Below are 21,068 nucleotides of genomic sequence, written 5' to 3'. Positions count from 1 at the left end.
GGGCAACTGGGGATGGGCAATAAATGCTGGCCTTGCCGGCGATGCCCACATCTGAGAATTAATTTTTTAAAATGCACTTTTTATTGCAAAATTTCACATTAAGGTTTTAAAGCAATTACTGTATATTTTTGGTTCTGTGTTCTTATTGAGTGATGGAAATTATTTCTGTTTTTATTTGGAAAATATTTTTATTTGAAAAATATTAGGAAACGATGGCCACAGTAAGTGAGCTCAATTCTCCATCTGGAATGTTAATGCAAAGTGATTTGCTGCTTTGATGAACCTTTAACTTAAAGGTGCGCTGTCTTTTGAGGAAAAATAAGAGAAAATGCTTCTGATATACTCTAAGTTGTTGGAAATCTTCACCGTGTCATCCCTGTGTGTGACAGGGCTTCTGCCCCTCTTTCCTCCTCCAAACACCCCCAAAAAAGGTTTGACGGGCACTTATTCTGTAAAGTCAATGCCCCTTTAATTAGGGGGCATGGCATCACGGGCGGAAGCGTGCAGATGGACTAAAAGAAAAAAAAGAAAGACTTGCATTTCTCCAGCGCCTTTCCTGACCTCGGGGCATCCCAAAGGGCTTTACAGCCAATGAAGTATTTGTTTGATGTGTAGTCACTGTTGTAATGTAGGAAGCGTAGCAGCCAATTCGCACACAGGAAGCTCCCACAAACAGCAATGTGATTATAACCAGATAATCTTTTTTTTAGTGATGTTGGTTGAGGGATAAATATTGGCCAGGACACTGGGGATAACTCCCCTGCTCTTCTTTGAAATAGTAGCCATGGGATCTTTTACGTCCACCTGAGAGAGCAGATGGGGCCTCGGTTTAACATCTGATCCAAAAGACGGCACCTCCGACAGTGCAGCGCTCCCTCGGTACTGCACTGGAGTGTCAGCCTAGATTTTTGTGCTCAAGTCTCTGGAGTGGGACTCGAGCCCACAACTTTCTGACTCAGAGGCGAGAGTGCTGCCCACTGAGCCACGACTGAGTGGATCCTGAGCTTAAATCGAAGCAGCGGGGCACGCTGGGTGGGTTAATTGGCTTTTTCATGTTCCTATTTATTTACAGGGGGACCAGAGAAAGCCTTTGGCATGGTGGGAGCCATTCCTGCCTCTGAGTCAGAAGGTTCAGGGTTCGAACCCCACTCCAGACAGTCCCGGCGAGTGGAGACTGGAGCTCCGGCTAGGAATCCTTGGTTGAGATCCAGCGGGATCCGGTGGGTGTTGGCGACCCCCGCCCCCCCACTCCTCGTATAGGTCGCGGGAACCCATAAAACCCTCCCACCGTAAAGGACTAATGCCCCTATTGGCTGGGATAAAGAAGGTTACGACCCTGGAAGAAGCACTCACGTTGCAGACTGTTAATCAGCCTGAGAATCCTTCCTCTGCTTCACACCATTCTCAACAAGGGAAGAGCATGAAGATACAAAGAACATGGTGCAGGTTCCTGCTTAATTTGTTTAAGGTTGGAAGAACCTCCTTATCCCTTATTTCCACTGAGGGACAAGTGGACATTTGCAAGGAAATGGCGAACATCACCTCAATTCCTTAGATCTTGCAGAATGAAAACTAAACGATGACTGGGGCTGTGAAAATAGCGGGCACCCTGGGAGTCTCTGAACACATGATGGGATATTAAAAGGTCATTGCTCTCTGCATATGTCAGTTCAATACCAGTTAGAAGTCATTAAGGTTTGAGCACTGGCTATTGTTTTTCTTAACGTATATTTATTTTCTTTCCCCGTCTCCCATATGCCATACACCACAGATTGAGCAGGGGACCTGCTCGTGGGCCTCCGGTGATACTACTCCGAGTGATGAGCCAAACAGCCTCAGTGGGGAGATGATTTTCCCATCCTCCTCTTTCTTCTCCCCCCTCCCCAGTTTTCACCCCTTCATAGTCCTCTCTTGAAGGCTGACTCTTGCAGGGATCCAGTTATCTAGATATCTGCAACTCTCCAGTCCCTCCCCAAAATGGAGATTGAAATATGAGCTTGAATATACTGTCAGCATTGGACCCATCACAGCCAAGGCTGGTCCTGTCCCTCTCCCCCTTCCCTCTCCCCTTCCCTCTCCATCTCCATCTCCCCCTTCCCTCTCCCCCTCCCCTCTCCCCCTCCCCTCTCCCCCCTCCCCCTCCCCTTTCACCCTTCCCCCTCCCCCTTCCCTCTTCACCTTCCCTCTCCCCCTCCCTTCCCCATCCCCACAGCCTCATTAAACTATTTAAATGACCGACCCGTCTCCTGGAAGTGGGTTGGTCGCAACCCCCCACCCCCCCCCCCCCCCAAACCCACTCCCCTGTCCCGCCTCCTCGAATTGGGCGGGTTGGGTCCAGGTTTGAGAGTTAAAAAATTTTTACATCTCACCTGCCCCCCAACCTACCCATTTTGGGGGAGTTAAAATTCCCCTCCAGGTTTCTAAGAAGACATTTATGTTAAAAGCTTTCTTCTGCTAAGACTGTTAATCTAATTTTGTTAGACAGAAGCAAACTATTGATTTTCCTGAATGTGTTCTGTTTTGTCTTAGTGCAATGTGAAGATATTTCCATCATCCCGGCTCAAGACCTGCCCAGTATAATGAAGCAGGGTTACTTGGAGAAGAAACGCAGAGGTACAGTATATAAAAAAAAATTCCCTCTCGCGTTTTAATATTTGCCTCTCGTGACCTTTTTTGAAATCTAGGAAATGCACAACTTTTTTTCCTTCAGGTGAACATACTGAGCAGTCAAATAAAGAAGGAGTTGGTTAACTGCAGACTGCCCTTCTTACCGCCGCCCCCCGGGACCTGTTTATATCCAACTGAGAGTGATGGGGTGAAAGTTTTCATTCTCGGGACGCCTGCAAAACGTCTTAAGAGAAATGAGGTTAGACAGTCTGATCCCAATTCCCACAGTGCACAGTTTCCCAAAGTTCAGCACCTAACGAGCTGTTGTACTCTGTGTAGTGTATAGATGTAGGGAAGAATGAGAAAATGTAACCCAGTCCATTCCGCCCACTCCTTGCCAAATCAGAATATTGGAAGACCAGGTCAGGGAAAGGCCATTCAGCCCACCAAGCTTTTCCCTTCCAGTAACCCTAAATCACCCAACCTGCAATCCAGCCGCGCCTTGGACTCCTCTAATGTCTTTCACTCCACTACCTTATCTGGTAGATTATCCTAGATTATCACCCTTTGAGTGAAACAATTCTTCCTGAAATTCTGTGTTAACAACAACAGCTTGCATTTGTATAGCTCCTCGAACAAGAAAATCCTCCCAAGGTGCTTCACAGAAGCGTAATCAGAAAAAATTAATGTCGCGCCAAAGAAAAGATATTAGGAAAGATGACTCAGAGCTTTGTCAAAGAGGTGTTTTTTTTTGTTAGGAGGCTCTTCAAGGAGGTGAGAGAGCTGGAGAGATTTAGGGAGGGAATTCCAGAGCTTGGGGCTTAGACAGAGAATGACACGGCTGCCAATGGTGGGACTGAGGAAGTGGGGGATGTACAAGAGGCCGGAGTTGGAGGAGCGCAGAGATCTCGGAGGGTCGTGTGGCTGGAGGAGATTACAGAGATAGGGATGGGGGCGAGGCCGTGGAGGGATTTAAACAGGAGGATGAGAATTTTAAATTTGAGGTGTTGAGGGGCTGGGAGCCAATGTAGGTCAGCAAGCAATGGGCTGATGGGTAAGTTGGATTTAAATTTACTTTTCACTAATTTAAATTTATATTGTCTTGTCCCCCTGGCCTGACTTATGTGGAAGTAATATTCTGGATTCACCTTATCTATATACCATTTATTATTTTGTATACATCTTTAACTTTCTTCTCTCTCAGCTGCAGAGTTTAATCTTCTCTAATCTTTTCTCATAACTCATCTCTGTACACTTGCAATCATTCTTGTTCCCTTCCTCTTGATCATCTCCAGTGCATGGGCGTCCCATTTTGGAGCATTGTAACCAGAATAATGTACAGTATTCCATGTACAATCTGCGCTGTCACCGACCCTTCCCAATTCATTTAATCCTTAAATTAAGTTGACAGCTACCAAGAGAAGGAACCTGGAAAAATAAATTCCATCCCCCCCCCCCCCCCGCAAAATACAATTAACTATACACTCCAAAATATGAAGCTAATATATAAAAATACCACACGTGGAGCACTGTGCACAGGTCTGGTCCCATTTTATAAAAAGGATACAGAGGCTTCTTTCATCGTCGCTGGGTCAAAATCCTGGAACTCCCTCCCTAACAGCACTGTGGGAGCACCTTCACCACACGGACTGCAGCAGTTCAAGAAGGCGGCTCACCCCCACCTTCTCGAGGGCAACTAGGGATGGGCAATAAATGCTGGCCTTGCCAGCGATGCCCACATCCCATGAACGAATAAAATAAAAGGCACTAGAGAAGGTGCATAAAAGATTTACAAGGATGATACCAAAACTAAGGTTATATCTATCGGGATAGACTGAGCAGGCTGGGGCTCTTTTCTCTAGAAAAAGAGAAGGCTGAGGGGGTGACCTGATGGAGGTCTTTAAAATTATAAAGGGGTTCCATAGGGTAGACTAGAGAAGATGTTTCCACTTGTGGGGAGACCAGAACTAGGGGCCATCAATATAAGAGAGTCACTAATAAATCCAATTGGGAATTCAGGAGAAACTTCTTTATCCAGAGAGTGGTGAGAATGTGGAACTCGCTACCACAGGGAGTGGTTGAGGCGAATAGTGTAGATGCAATCAAGGGGAAGCTAGATAAGCATTCCTCTATAGGGAGAAAGGAATAGAAGAATTTGCTGATGGGTTGAGATGAAGAGGGGTGGGAGGAGGCTCGTGTGGAGCATAAACACCGGCATGGACCAGTTGGGCCGAATGGCCTGTTTCTATACCGTAAATTCTAGGTAATTGTACATAAGAACATAAGAAATAGGAGCAGGAGTAGGCCATTCAGCCCCTCGAGCCTGCTCCGTCATTCAGTAAGATCATGGCTGATCTGATCTTGGCCTCAACTCCACTTTCCTGCCCACTCCCCATAACCCTTGACTCCCATATTTTTCAAAAATCTGTCTATCTCCACCTTGAATATATTCAATGACCCAGCCTCCACAGCTCTCTGCGGTAGAGAATTTCAAAGATTCACGACCCTTTGAGAGAAGAAATTCCTCCTCATCTCCGTTTTAAGTGGGCGACCCCTTATTCTGAAACTATGCCCCCTAGCTCTAGATTCCCCCACGAGGGGAAACATCCTCTCAGCATCCACCCTGTCAAGCCCCCTCAGAATCTTATATGTTTCAATGAGATCACCTCTCATTCTTCTAAACTCCAACGAGTATAAGCCCAACCTGCTCAACCTTTCCTCATAGGACAACTCCTTCAACTCAGGAATCAACCTAGTGAACCTTCTCTGAACTGCCTCCAATGCAAGTATATCCTTCCTTAAATAAGGAAACCAAAACTGTACGCAGTACTCTAGGTGTGGTCTCACCAACGCTCTGTACAGTTTTAGCAAGACTTCCCTACTTTTATACTCCATCCCCCTTGCAATAAAGGCCAATATTCCATTTGCCTTCCTAATTATTGCTGTACCTGCATGTTAACTTTTTGTGTTTCATGTACGAGGACACCCAGATCTCTCTGTACCGCAGTATTCTGTAGTCTCTCTCCATTTAAATAATATTTTGCTTTTTTATTCTTCCTACCAAAGTGGATAACCTCACATTTTCCCACATTATACTCCATCTGCCAAATTTTTGCCCACTCACTTAACCTATCTATATCCCTTTGCAGACTCCTTTGTGTCCTCCTCACAACTTGCTAACCCACCTATCTTTGTATCATCAGCAAATTTGGCTACAGTACACTCGGTCGCTTCATGCAAGTCATTAATATAGATTGTAAATAGTTGAGGCCCCAGCACTGGTCCCTGTGGCACCGTAGTTACAGTTTTCCAACCCGAACATGTCCCATTTATCCCAACTCTCTGTTTTCTGTTAGTTAGCCAATCCTCTATCCATGCTAATATATTATCCCCATTACATAACAGAATTATCTGCAATATTCATCCCTGGCCTGTGTGGGACATTGTACATGTAACACTAAGACAGTAAAGGCTACAACTCCTGAGTTAGAGGTTAAGGCATCTTAATGAGGCAGAGTACAGGAACCTTTACTCGACATCTTAGCTGGGTCAGTTCTGACCTGGTCATAGAACTACAGGAATTTAAAGTGCTGAGGGAGTCCAATCGGCCCTTCATGTCTGTGCCAGCTCTTTACTGGACCAATCCAAAACTAATCCCACTGTCCCCATAACCATCTGCTTCGAATATTTATCAAACTTCCCCATAAAAATTGCTGTGGTCCCTGCCTCAACTACTTCCTGTTGTAAAGCATTCCTTGCTCCGATGACCTTTTGTGTGAGGAAATTTCTCCTCACACTCTCAGTGAGAATTTTAAACTGATGGCGAGTATTTCAATAGAATATAGGCACCCACTTCATCTAACACATGCTGTGCCAGACCTGAAAATACCGAATGGGACCTTGTAGAGGAGTTTTACTTCTCACTTATCTTGTACTGTGTCGGACCTGGGAATGTTTGACGCTGGTATGGCGTGTAAAAGTACGAAATTAAGAACATAGGAAATAGGAGCAGGAGTAGGCCATTTGGCCCTTCGAGCCCGCTCCGCCATTCAATAGACCATGGCTGACCTTCTACATCAACTCCACTTTCCCGTGCAATTCCCATATCCCTTGATTCCCATGAGTCCAAAAATCTATCGATCTCTGTTTTGAATATACTCAACGACTCAGCATCCACAGCCCTCTGGGGTAGAGAATTCCAAAGATTCACCACCCTCTGAGGGAAGAAATTTCTCCTCATCTCAGTCCTGAATGGCCGACCCCTTATCCTGAGACTATGCCCCCTAGTTCTAGATGCTCCAGCCAGGGGAAACAACCTCTTAGCATCTACCCTGTCAATCCCCCTCAGAATTTTATGTTTCAATGAGATCACCTCTCATTCATCTAAACTCTAGGGAGTATGGCCTAGTCTACGCAATCTCTTCTCATAGGACAGTCCCCAATCCTTCCTTCTCCCCACAGTGTCGGCCTCACCATGATGAAAAGGAAAATTCTCGAGCCCATGCGATCCAGGGCAATTAGGCACATTGGATCCAAAATTGGATTAGTGGCAGGAGGCAGAGGGTGATGGTCGAAGGTTGTTTTTGTGACTGGAAGCCTGTGTTCAGTGGTGTACCGCAGGGATCAGTGCTGGGTCCTTTGCTGTTCGTAGTGTACATTAATGATTTAGATATGAATGTAGGAGGTATGATCAGTAAGTTCGCAGATGACACGAAAATTGGTGGAGTGGTAAATAGCGAGGAGGGAAGCCTCAGGCTACAGGATGATATAGACGGGTTGGTCAGATGGGCAGAACAGTGGCAATTGGAATTTAACCCTGAAAAGTGTGAGGTGATGTATTTTGGGAGGACTAACAAGGCAAGGGAATACACAATGAATGGTAGGACCCTATGAAGGACAGAGGATCAGAGGGACCTTGGTGTCGATGTACATAGATCCCTGAAGGCAGCAGGACAGGTAGATAAGGTGGTTAAAAAGGCATATGGGGTATTTGCCTTCATTAGCTGAGGCATAGAATATAAGAGCAGGGAGGTTATGATGGAGCTGCACAAAACGCTAGTTAGGCCACAGCTGGAATACTGTGTGCAGTTCTGGTCGCCACACTATAGGAAGGATGTGATTGCATTGGAGAGAGTGCAGAGGAGATTCACCAGGATGTTACCTGGGCTGGAGCGCTTCAGCTATGAGGAGAGACTGGACAGGCTGGGGTTGTTTTCCTTAGAGCAGAGAAGGCTGAGGGGGGACCTGATTGAAATGTGCAAAATTATGAGAGGCTTAGATAGGATAGATAGAAAGGAACTTTTCCCCTTAGTAGAGGGGCAGGAGGTTTAGAGGGGATTTGAGGGAAAACTTTTTCACCCAGAGGGTGGTTGGAATCTGGAACTCACTGCCTGAAAGGGTGGTAGAGGCAGGAACACTCACAACATTCAAGAAGCATTTAGGTGAGCACTTGAAACGCCATAGCATACAAGGCTACGGACCAAGTGCTGGAAAATGGGATTAGAATAGACAGGCTTGATGGCTGGCGCGGACACGATGGGCCGAAGGGCCTCTTTCTGTGCTGTATAACTCTATGACTAAATATGACATCAAATTCCATTTCCACCACAATTGGTAATACAATAAACTACTGTACATTCACACTATATAAACAGGATTGTGTTTGAGCAGGTAGGGGTACAATCTAAGAGATCCACAATATTAAGGGATGACTGACTTCAGTTATGTGGAAAGACTGGAGAAGCTGGAGTTGTTCTCCTTAGAACAGAGAAGGTCAAGGGGAGATTTGATAGATGCGTTCAAAATCATGAATGGTTTTGATCGAATAAATAAGGAGAAACTGTTTCCAGTGGCAGGAGGGTCAGTACCCAGGGGAATCCTAAACTGCTCCCTATCCTCAGGTTTGATGCTTTTTCTGTCCAATTTACATGTCCTCTCCTTGGATCTTATGCTATCCCTAATTTCCCTTGTTAGCCACGGTTGCGCCACCTTTTTTGTTTAATTTTTAAGCCAGACAGGGATGAACAAATTCTGTAGTTCATCCATGCGATCTTTAAATGTTTGCCATTGCCTATCCACCGTCAACCCTTTAAGTAACGTTCCCCAATCCATCCTAGCCAACTCTCTCCTCATACCATCGTAGTTTCCTTTATTTAAATTCAGGACCCTAGTCTCTGAGTCAACTACTTCACTCTCCATCTTAATGAAGAATTCTATCATATTATGATCGCTCCTCCCCAAGGGGCCTCGCACAACAAGATTGCTAATTAATCCTTTCTCATTACATAATACCCAGTCTAAGATGGCCTGATCTCTAGTTGGTTCCTCGACATATTGGTCCAGGAAACCATCCCGTAAACACTCCAGGAATTCCTCCTAGAAGGAAAATCATAGAGAGGGCAATAAAAAATTGTTTTGCTTTTGTAATTTTCTTTATGAACACTATTGTTTACTAGTTATAAAAATATTGGACATGGAGAAATAAAGGCTGTTTGACTAACAGTCAAGGATCATCCAATCGGGTAACACAGTCCGTTCGCTTTCCGATTGTCCGTGGGAAGGTGGGGGCACCGCGATGATGAACATGTCAGGCGACCAATAGCGGGAGCGGGAGGCGGGCAGTTGGAGGTAGGAGGACGTGATGACACCTCCAAGATGACACCCCATCCACCAGCTTAAACACTCGGGGAGAAATTCAGTTGGTTGCGCCACCCTTTAGCGCCTTAGGGCGATAAGTGGGGCGCGAACCAGCTAGCACCCGGGCGCAGCAATACCTGCGCCTCTCGCGAAATTGAGCGGACATTTAGCGGCGGCGCTAAACCACAACGCCTGCTGAGCTGCACACGCAGATCCTGACGTCATTCAGAGTGCAACGCCCTTGGGGCGCCCCGGACCGGAAATTCAGTGGCGTCACCCTCCTTTCCGCCTGTCGCTCCCAACGACAGGTTGACTGGAACGGTTCCCAGTCGCTGTGGGGCTGGGGGGGTGCTATTTAAAGGGGGCTCTTCCTGGCTTCTTTGTGGTAGCCATTTTTGGACCACTCCTTCTGAGAGAGAGAGAGAGATTTGCAGAGAGTCAAAGGGAGAGAGATTTCTGCATTGAGTCAGCGCTCGCTGAGGTACTTTTGGCTTCTGACCAGAACGTTGTAGTTGCTTTGCTTTTTCACCGGCATAACTGAGTGGCCACATACTATGGGGGCTGCAATGGATGGGAACGTCGGGCTTCTCCATTACATTGAGCGGGCACAGAGATGCAGAGAGAGAGTGCCAATCATGGCCAGACGGAGGAGGGCCAACAGGCGTCGGCACACGAGACCTTGCGCTCCCAGGTTTTTCCGCCAACAGTTCTCATACATTAATATGTCTGAGGAGCAGTGTTTTGGGAGGCTGCGATTCAGCAAGGAGGTGGTCACCGAGCTCTGCCACCAGCTTCAGCCAGATCTGCAGCCTCAACTGAAGAGCCGGACGTCTCTGTCGGTGGCAGTGAAGGTAACAGTGGCTCTCAACTTCTATGCCACCGGCTCCTTTCAATCCGCTACTGGGGACATTGCCAATATCTCCCAGTTCGCGGTGCATTGCTGCATCCATCAAGTCACAAATGCCCTCTTTAAAAGGAGACGACAGTACATCTCCTTCCCCATGACCCCGGACAAGCAGCAAGAGCGCGCAATGGGCTTTGCAAGAATAGTGGGCTTCCCCATGGTCCAGGGCGCCATTGACTGCATGCATGTGGCTTTGTGGGCGCCGCAAGAGAATGCCGAGGATTTCCGCAACCGAAAGGGGTTCCATTCGTTGAACGTCCAGTTGGTCTGTGACCACAGACAGCTGATACTCGCTGTCAATGCCCGCTTTCCAGGCAGCAGCCATGACGCCTTCATCCTGTGCCAGACTTCTGTGGCAGATCTTTTCGAGGCCCCGGCTCACCCAGGAGGCTGGCTTCTCGGGGACAAGGGCTATCCTCTGTGCACCTGGCTGATGACCCCGCTCCGTTCGCCCAGTACCCCTGCTGAAGAATGATACAATGAGAGCCATCAAGCTACCAGGAACATCGTTGAGCACACAATCGGCGTGCTCAAGCAACGGTTCCGCTGTCTGGACCATTCCGGAGGAGCCCTTCAGTACTCACCTGAGCGAGTCTCCCACTTCGTTGTGTGCTGCATGCTGCATAACCTGGCAATCCTCAGGACTCAGCCAATGCCACCAGACATTGGAGCACCAGCAGAGGAGGAGGAGCAGCAGCACCAAGATGGGAGGGAGGCACAAAGTGCAAGGGCCGTCCGTCAGCGGCTTATAGCAAGTCGCTTCTAGGCCCCCTCTGAGGGAATGGCTTCTGCCATTCAAAGAACATGAATGGAACCGTGCCGCAACCCCTAAGCCGGTCAAGGCAACAATTAGTTCAAAGAGCAAACATGCACATTCTGAATAAAGACACTTCTTTATTTAACAAACTGTGTGCCCTTCCCGCATGACAAAGTAATAGAGAGAAACCCTAAAAAAAAGTCAGTCACATAACTGGCTCTCACAACTTGGAGACAATGACCAAAACAGTAACAAAAATATGATCACGATCCTTGGCCTTCAATAAAACAATTAACAACATTTTGCCACACCTCCTACTTTTTGCCCTTCGAGAGTGATCTGCTTTGCTTGCGAGATTGGCCCCTTCCCACCCTGCAGCTCCTCCGCAATGGGACCCCAGTGGCTGCAGCAAGGCTGGTGGAAGGCTGCTGAGTGTCAGAAACTGAGTCGGCAGATGCCCTTGAGGGACGGCCTGGACCAGCTCTAGGCCTGGAGGGCCCGGCTGCTGACTGCTCCAACTCTGCATGGGCGGCAGCAGTCTGTCCTACAGGTGGTGGCAGCTGCAGTGGAGAAGTGACAGTGCTGGCAGCAGGAATGCTGTCATCCTGAGAGAGGACAGAAACTCCCTGTTCGGCCGACACACTGGCCCTCCCACGGGGCAGCACTGCAGCATGCGGAGCAATCTGCTGAAGTACAGATTGCTGGCCTGCTGCGGCGCGGTGAGGGCCCCGGCGAATCCTGCCCGATCCAGCGAGGGTGGCAGCAGTCAGTGCTCGTGTGGCCTCAATCTGCGTCTGCATGAGACCAGCCACTGGCTGCATTGCAGCACGAAGCAATTGCGTGGCAGCCGCCTGTGCTGCGCCGGCGTCCTGGATAATCCTTGCCTGTGCTGCGCCGAAGTCCTGGACACTCCTTGCCAGTGACTCAATGGAATCTGGCATCCTTGCCACTGCAGCCATGAGCTCAGTGTGCCTGTGCTCCGCTTGGGCGCTCATTTCAGCGAGGAGCCGCACCTCTTCTGCGCTCACTGTAGCAGGACTCGAGGCCAGACTCTCCCTCCGGGGAGAAGGCCGCTGAGCTTCCCTACCCCCCTCGCGTTGCTGCAGCCCGCTGGGCCCCGGAGCTTCACCCTCCTCAGACCATTCCCCCCCTGCTCTCCCCTCCAGGGAAGACGTGTCCCCATTATGGCCATGGGCTGCCTTGGCTGAGGGTGGCACTGATGGTCCGGCTTCCTCCTTGTCGTCGCCTTCAGAATCACTCACAGTGGCAGCTTGAGGGCCCGCCTCCTCACCTGGCGAATCAGCATCTGAAAGCAGGGAGGTACAAGAGTGGCTTTAGCGTGAGGACAGGGTGGCAGCAAGGGAGGCATGAGTGCTGCAATGTACTGATTTGGCTCGAAAGTGGCAAAGGATGCTGGTGTGAGGAACAAGTGGAAGGAGAGAGGTCAAAAAGGTGATGACCTTACCATTGCTGTCCATAACGGGGTCGGCATCTCCAGTGGCGACGGGGCCAATCATCCGGCCTGTCATAATCCATTGGACTCGCTGCTCCAGATTGGTCAGGGCTTGAAGGTGAGGCCAGCCTCCCCAGGTCCGTTGCTGCTGCCTCCTGTTATGCGACAGCTTGCCCTGCAAGAGAAAGGACGGGCTCTGAGTACAGTGTGCAGCCCTGATCTTGGCTGCAATGCCTCCCATGGTGGAATAGCCCTTGCAGTGTGCTGCCCTGATCTTGGCTGCAATGCCTCCCATGGTCGAATAGCCCTTACAGTGTGCAGCCCTGATCTTGGCTGCAACGCCGCCCATGGTCGAATAGCCCTTACAGTGTGCAGCCCTGATCTTGGCTGCAATGCCTCCCATGGTCGAATAGCCCTTACAGTGTGTAAAGTGCTGAATGTGCGTGTGAGTTTCCTGAAAGGGCCATAGGTGCTGGATGAGGGCTGGGCATTGGGGCTTACTGGACCCTTTGGCCATAATGTGAGGTCGACATGCAGGGATGAAGATGATTCTGAAAAGGGCACTCACCCTGACGACCCGAGTGAGGTCGTTGAACTTCTTCCCGCGTTGCACAGGGGTCCTAGGCACCATGCTGCTGGAGGTCACTCTGTGAGCCACCTCCCTCCAAGCTTTTCGATAGTCGCTGGGCAGCGGCCTCCTGCCACTGTCCGGGTACAGGAGAGATCGCCTGCGCTCCACCGCGCCAACCAGAACCTCCAAGGCCCCCTCGCTGAACCGCTGCGCTCGCTCCCTGGCCCTCTCCATGGTCCTTGGCTTAAGTATGTGGCAACAGGTCTGTCCAGGCCGAGATTCAGGGCTCCGATGCACAGGGTGTGGCTGCAATTCAAGATCGACCCTCCCCTTTAAGAGCTGACCGGCGCCAGCGTGTCTGTGTGCAATCGCTAACTGGCCACACCTGCACTGCTCCCGCCCTCGGAGGTAGTGCCTCGCTCCAACGGCTTAGCGCTTTAAGACAGTCGTGCAGCGCCTGTTTTAGCGCTCCAAGCACCTCCTGGGGTGAAGGAGGCCAATTTACCAGTAGGTGGCGATAATTTGCATTTTGTGCCCGGCCGATACTTACACCCCAAGTGGGGCGATACCGAAATTCTCCCCCTCACTCTCTCCACCACCGGCGTACCGTGGCTGCAGTGTGTACCATCTACAAGATGCGCTGCAGCAACTCGCCAAGGCTTCTTTGACAGCACCACCCAAACCCACGACTGCCACCACCTAGAAGGACAAGGGCAGCAGGCGCATGGGAACACCACCACCTCCAAGTTCCCCTCCAAGTCACACACCATCCTGACTTAGAAGTATATCGTCGCTCCTTCATCGTCGCTGGGTCAAAATCCTGGAACTCCCTCCCTAACGGCACTGTGGGAGTACCTTCACCACACGGACTGCAGCAGTTCAAGAAGGCGGCTCACCACCACCTTCTCGAGGGCAACTAGGGATAGGCAATAAATGCCAGCGACGCCCACATCCCAGGACCGAATAAAAAATATGTCCCAGCAGAGTTGGCAAACCTAGTTACAGGCTGTAAATGTGCCACGTGAGTTATGCTAAGCTGCAAGCACTCTATCTGATAAATACAAATCTTCTGAAAGATGTCCATGTGGACAGACTGCAGGCGCCTTGGATTTGAATCATACGATTCAACAAGCCACGTTAATAGTTTTTTTTTATTTTACTAGAAGATCAGGGGGAGATAATAGAGATCAATAATATAGATTTTATACAGGATTAGCCCGAGAACAGCATTCTTAGTTAATTAGCGCTATCTGCCATCCTCTGCAAGGTTTTATCTCTTGAAATCAAATAGCTAGGGTTTCAGAAAATTTCACTGTCACTTTGAAAGACGCTTGCATCTACCAGTATTTCCACAGAGGCCGTTTTTTTGCCTAAGTGTCTTATATTGTTTCTTTGTGATCTACACGGTCCATTACACAGGAAGACAGTGCTGATTGAACATTGTGTTCATTACACAGGGGAGCGCTGCCAGTCTGTGCCTTCTACAGGAGGGCGCCATCCTTTCTTGAAGTTAATTAAGATCTAAATTTTCAGGAACAGGAAAATGCCATTAGGCCCGAACCAACCTGTCTCTTTATTCCGAGTTGAACCCCAGCTACCTGCCTTCTCGCCATCTCCCTCAATCCCATTTTTTTTATTCGTTCTAGGGATGTGGGCATTGCTGGCATGGCCAGCATTTATTGCCCATCCCTAATTGCCCTTCAGAAGGTGGTGGTGAGCCGCCTTCTTGAACTGCTGCAACCCTTGTGGTGAAGGTACTCCCACAGTGCTATTAGGTAGGGAGTTCCAGGATTTTGACCCAGCGACGATGAAGGATCGGCAATATACTTCTAAGTCAGGATGGTGTGTGACTTGGACGGGAACCTGGAGGTGGTGGTCTTCCCATGCACCTGCTGCCCTTGTCCTTCTAGGTGGAAAGGGTCGCATGTTTGGGAGGTACTGCCGAAGAAGCCTTGGTAAGTTGCTGCAGTGAATCTTGTAGATGGTACACACTGCAGCCACAGTATGCCGGTGGTGGAGGGAGTGAATGTTTAAGGTGGTGGATGGGGTGCCAATCAAGCGGGCTGCTTTGTCCTGGATGGTGTCCAGCTTCTTGAGTGTTGGAGCTGCACTCATCCGGGCAAGTGGAGAGCATTCCATCACACTCCTTACTTGTGCCTTGTAGATGGTGGAAAGGCTTTGGGGAGTCAGGAGGTGAGACACTTGCCGCAGAATACCTAGCCTCTGACCTGCTCTTGTTGCCACAGTGTTTATGTGGCTGGTCCAGTTAAGCTTCTGGTCAATGGTGATCCTCAGGATGTTGATGGTGAGGGGTTCGGCGATGGTAATGCCGTTGAATGTCAAGGGGAGGTGGTTAGACTCTCGCTTGTTGGAGATAGTCATTGCCTGGCACTTGTGTGGCGCGAATGTTACCTGCCACTTATCAGCCCAAGCCTGAGCGTTGTCGAGGTCTTGTTGCATGCGGGCGTGGACTGCTTCATTATCTGGGGAGTTGTGAATGCTACTGAACACTGCAGTCATCAGCGAACATCCCTATTTCTGACCTTATGTTGGAGGGAAGGTCATTGATGAAGCAGCTGAAGATGGTTGGGCCTAGGACACCGCCCTGAGGAACTCCTGCAGCGATGTCCTGGGGCTGTGATGATTGACCTTCAACCAGCACAACCATCTTCCTTTGTGCTAGGTATGACTCAAGCCAGTAGGGAGTTTTCCCCCCAAATCCCATTGACTTCAGTTTTACTCGGGCCCCTTGATGCCACACTCGGTCAAATGCTGCCTTGATGTCAAGGGCAGTCACTTTCACCTCACCTCTGGAATTCTCTCTGAAGAAAAGCATCTCGGAACAGGAGGAGGCCATTCAGCCCCTCGAGCCTGTTCCGCCATTCAATTAGGTCATGGCTGAACTGTATCTTCACTCCATCTACCCACCTTGGTTCCGTATATCCTAATACCCTTACCCAACAAAAATCTATCAATCTCAGTTTTGGAATATTTAGTGAGCCCCAGCCTCAACAGCTATTTGGGTGGTAGAGTTCCAGATTTACACTAGCCTTTGTGTGAAGAAGTGCTTCCTGACATCACTCCTGAACGGCTTGGCTCTAATTTTAAGGTTATGCCCCCTTGTTCTGGACTCTTTTCTTCCCCCCCCCCCCCACCAGAAGAAACAGCTTCTCTCTATCTACCCTATCATCTCCATTAATCATCTTAAACACCTCAATTAGGTCACCCCTTAATCTTCTACACTCTACTATATTATATATCTAATTGGTGCTTGAACCAATTTATACTGGCCCAGTCAGTGCCCAACACCAGTAACCTATTTCACCTCGAGTATGTTTCAATGAAAAAATTACATTTGGCATCCCTCCTTGGGAATTAACTTCAGTCTAATCTTGTATCCCCGAGGATTTTCATGCTTCCCCATTGTCAACAATTCGCTGGAATCAGCTTTGCTCAGGAAACAAACCCCTTTCGGTAGATATCAGGGCCCCAGACATCAGGGGGCAGGAAACAGTTCACTGCCTGAGCAGATGGGGATGGAATCTGAGTTGAAGGAAGATAGGAATTGCTGGATGCTCAGAGACCAAGATCCATCCAGTTTGCCTTTTCCCATCCTGGTAGTCACTTGAAATTTCTTCACTCGGAGGGTTGTGATTCTTAGGAATTCCCTAACAAAAGGGGTGAGCCCGAGAAGGGATTTGAAAACAAGGATGAGAATATTGAAATCGAGGCGTTGCTTAACTGGGAGCCACTGTAGGTCAGCGAGCACAGGGGTGATGGTTGAACGGGACTTGGTGCAGAGTTTTGGAAAATTTTGACGGCTCTTCCATTTCTCTTTTTTTAGATCACAGTTTCTTCGGATCCGAATGGCAGAGGCGTTTCTGTGTGTTGAATACAAATAGGTTCTACTACTATGGCAGTGAGAAAGGTATCTGTGCAGCCCTTGCAATGTCCTCTCTGTCTCTTACACTGGGCTCCTGGTGAAATGTAGATCTCTAAACCCCCTTTTACATCATAGGAACAGGAAGAGGCGATTCAGCCCCTCGAGCCTGTTCCGCCATTCAATGAGATCATGGCTGATCTGTGACCTAACTCCATACACCCGCCCACCTTTGGCCCATATTCTTTAATACCTTTGGTTAACAAAAATCTCTCAATCTCAGATTTAAAATTAACAATTGATCTAGCATCAATTGCCGTTTACGGAAGAAAGTTCCAAACTTCTACCACCCTTTGTGTGTAGAAGTGTTTCCTAATTTCACTCCTGAACGGTCTGGCTCTAATTTTCAGATTATGCCCCCTAGTCCTAGACTCCCCAACCAGCGGAAATAGTTTCTCTCTATCTACCCTATCTGTTCCCCTTAATATCTTGAAAACTTTGATCAGATCACTCCTTAACCGTCTAAATTCCAGGGAATACAACCCTAATTAGTGTAATCTCTCCTCGTAATTTAACCCTTGAAGTCTGGGTATCATTCTGGTAAACCTATGCTGCACTCCCTCCAAAGCCAATATATCCTTCCGAAGGTGTGGTGCCCAGAACTGCTCACAGTGCTCCAGGTGTGGTCTAACCAGGGCTTTGTACAGCTGCAGCATAACTTCTACCCCCTTGTATTCTAGTCCTCCAGATATAAAGGCCAGCGTTCCATTAGCCTTTTTGATTATTTTCTGTACTTGTCCATGACATTTTTATGATCTATGTACCTGGATCCCCAAGTCTCTTTGGACCTCCACTGTTTTTGCCTTTTCACCATTTAGAAAGTACCCTGTTCTATCCTTTTTAGGTTGCAAGTGGATGACCTCACATTTGCCTACATTGAAATTCATTTGCCACTGTTTTGCCCATTCACTTAATCTATCAATATCCCTTTGTAATTTTATGCTTTCATCTACAGTGCCGCCTATCTTTTGTCATCGGCAAATTTGGATTTATGACTTTCTATGCCATCATCTAAGTCGTTAATAAATACTGTGAATAGTTGAGGCCCCAACACAGATCCCTGTAGGCCACCACTAGTCACATCTTGCTAATTTGAGCACCTACCCATTATCCCTAATCTTTGTCTCCTGCCGCTCAGCCAATTTCCTGACCAGGTCAATAATTTTCCCTCAATTCCGTGGGTTTCTTCCTTAGTTAACAGGCTCTTATGTGGGACTTCATCAAATGCCTTCTGGAAGTCCATATAAATAACATCCATAGACATTCCCCTGTCCTCTACTCACTTCCTCAAAAAACATCCATTTTTTTTCATTCGTTTATGGGATGTGGGCATCACTGGCAAGACCAGCATTTATTGCCCATCCCTAATTGCCCTTGAGAAGATGGTGGTGAACTGTCTTCTTGAACTGCTGCAGTCCATGTGGTGATGCTCCCACAGTGCTGTTAGGGGGGGAGTTCCAGGATTTTGACCCAGCAACGATGAAGGATCGGCGATATATTTCTTGAGTGTTGTTGGAGCTGCACTCATCCAGGCAAGTGGAGAGTATTCCATCACACTGCTTACTTGTGCCTTGTAGATGGTGGAAAGGCTTTGGGGAGTCAGGAGGTGAGACACTCGCCGCAGAATACCTAGCCCCTGACCTGCTCTTGTTGCCACAGTATTTATGTGGCTGGTCCAGTTAAGTTTCTGGTCAATGGTGACCCCCAGGATGTTGATGGTGGGGTATATGTCAGTATATTCGCAAGATGTGCCTATCTCTGGCAAGGCAGGCATTTATTGCCCATCTGTTAGTCGTCCTGAGATTTGTTAGAACTAAGTGGCTTGCTTGGCCCTTTCAGAGGCCAATTAAGAGTCAACCACGTTGAGGCAGAACATGGCATTGGCCGGCCTGTTGGGGTTTTTGGACTCCTGAATTTTAGGTGTGGGGCTCATCGCTTGTCGGGATGCTCCATTCTTTGTCCAATTTGTTTCTCCGGTTTCTTGCAGATAAGCAGCAGAGAGGCGCCTTTTACATCTACGACGCTTACCTAGTTCAAAATGCCCGGAAAGATTCCAAGAAGAATTCCTGCTTTGAGATCATCAGTTCAGACAAGAGGGTATATCAGGTACGAGTTCCCCTTTATTCATGGACCATTCTTAGTAATCACGAGATATCTGGAGGTAAATATGTTCCATTTAGCAGCAGTTTGAAGTTTCAAAATATTTGGAGGAAAAAAAAGAAAGACTTGCATCAATATAGCACCTTTCACGACCTCAGGATGTCCCAAAGCGCTTTACAGCCAATGAAGTACTTTTTGAAGTGTATTCACTGTTGTAATGTAGGAAACACGGCAGCCAAACACACAGCAAGCTCCCACAAACAGCAAAGTGATAATGACCAGATGATTTGTTTTAGTAATGTTCATTGAGGGATAAATATTGGCTATAGTATTTGAAATAGTGCCGTGATAGATTTACATCCACCAGAGAGGGCAGACGGAGCCTCGCTTTAACGCCTCATCAGAAAGACGGTACCTCCGACAATGCAGCGCTCCCTCAGTACTTCTTCTTGGGCAGTCCCTCGGAATCAAGGATGACTTGCTTCCACATTAAAAATGAATTCTCAGGTGACTGATGAGTCCAATCCGGGACCTACAGTCTCTGTCACAGGTGGGGCAGACGGTGGTTGAAGGGGCAGGTGGGTGGGGTGCTTGGGGTGACGTGCGCTCCTTCCGCTGTTTGCGTTTGGCTTCCGCTTGTTCCCAGCGAAGAGACTTGAGGTGTTCGGCGCCTTTCCGCATGCTTCTCCTCCACTTTGTGTGGTCTTGGGCCAGGGATTCCCAGGTGTCGGTGGGGATGGTGCACTTTTTCAAGGAGGCTTTCAGGACGTCCTTGGAGCGTTTCCTCTGCCCACCTGGGGCTCTTGCCATATCGGAGCTCCGAGTAGAGCGCTTGTTTTAGGAGTCTAGTATTGGGCATGCAGACGGTGTGGCCCGTCCATCGGAGCTGATCGAGCGTGGTCAAAGCTTCGATGCTGGGGATGTTGGCCTGAGCGAGAACACTGACGTTGGTACGTCTATCCTGCCAATGGATTTGCAGGATTTGCGGAGGCAGCGTTGGTGGTACCTCTCCAGTGATTTGAGGTGCCTGCTGTACATGGTCCATGTCTCTGATGCATACAGCAGGGCGGGTATCACTGCTGCTCTGTAGACCATGAACTTGGCGCTGGGTTTGAGGTCTTGGTCTTCAAACACTCTCTTCCTCAGGCGACCGAAGGCTGCACTGGCACACTGAAGGCGGTGTTGGACTTTGTCATCGACGACTGCCCTTGTTGACAGTAGGCTCCCGAGGTATAGAAAGTGGTCCACGTTGTCCAAGGCCTCGTCATGGATTTTGATAATTGGGGAACAGTACTGTGTGGCAGGGGTAGGTTGGTAGAGGAACTTTGTCTTACGGATGTTTAGTGTAAGGCTTCGGTGAAGGTGTTGACGATGGTTTGGAGTTCGGCCTCAGAGTGTACGCAGAAGCACACGTCATCTACATGCTGTAATTCGATGACAGAGGATGGGACAACTTTGGTTCTGGACTGGAGGCGACGGAGGTTGAACAGTTTCCCGTTTGTTCTGTAGATTAGCTCCACTCCAGCAGGGAGCTTACTGAGGGTGAGATGGAGTATTGCAGCCAGGAAGATCGAGAAGAGCGTTGGTGCGATGACACAGCCTTGCTTGACCCCGGTCCGTACGTGAATTGGGTCTGTGGTGGATCCATTGGCCAGGATCACAGCTTGCATGTCGTCGTGAAGCAGGTGGAGGATGGTGACAAACTTTTGAGGGTAGCCGAATTTGAGGAGGACACTCCATAATCCCTCACGGTTGATGGTGTCGAAGGCCTTTTTGAGGTCAAAGAAGGCCACGTACAGCGGTTGGTGCTGTTCCCTACATTTCTCTTGTAGTTGACGTGTGGTGAAGATCATGTCCATTGTGCCCCTTAGTGGGTGGAATCCGCATTGCGACTCTGGGAGGAGCTCTTCAGCCACTGGGAGAAGGCGATTGAGGAGGATTCTTGCGATGACTTTCCCTGTGGCAGACAGCAGGGAAACTCCTCTGTAATTACCGCAATCGGGCTTGTCACCTTTCTTGAAGATGGTCACGATTACGGCGTCTCTGAGATCCCCTGGCATGCTCTCCTCCTTCCAAATAAGAGAAATGAGTTCATGTATT

The 21,068-nt window shown here is 48.7% G+C and overlaps 1 protein-coding gene across 1 annotated transcript in view; it reads left to right on the top strand.

Moving 5' to 3' along the window:
• skap1 (src kinase associated phosphoprotein 1) overlaps window positions 1-21,068 on the top strand; it is a 504,878-nt gene that overhangs the window by 290,985 nt on the left and 192,825 nt on the right. Inside the window, exons 6-8 of the mRNA XM_085966146.1 lie at window positions 2,530-2,613; window positions 16,773-16,856; window positions 18,856-18,974. Of these exons, the coding sequence (XP_085822272.1) occupies window positions 2,530-2,613; window positions 16,773-16,856; window positions 18,856-18,974 (287 nt within the window). The remainder of the gene's footprint in view (window positions 1-2,529; window positions 2,614-16,772; window positions 16,857-18,855; window positions 18,975-21,068) is intronic.

This window comes from Somniosus microcephalus, chromosome 24 (genome assembly GCF_052327205.1).
Source record: "Somniosus microcephalus isolate GS21.2 chromosome 24, FLI_Smic_1.0, whole genome shotgun sequence".
NCBI lineage: Eukaryota > Metazoa > Chordata > Chondrichthyes > Squaliformes > Somniosidae > Somniosus > Somniosus microcephalus.
The sequence above is the reverse complement of the archived record's forward strand: the minus strand, read 5'-3'. Positions and strand labels throughout refer to the sequence as shown.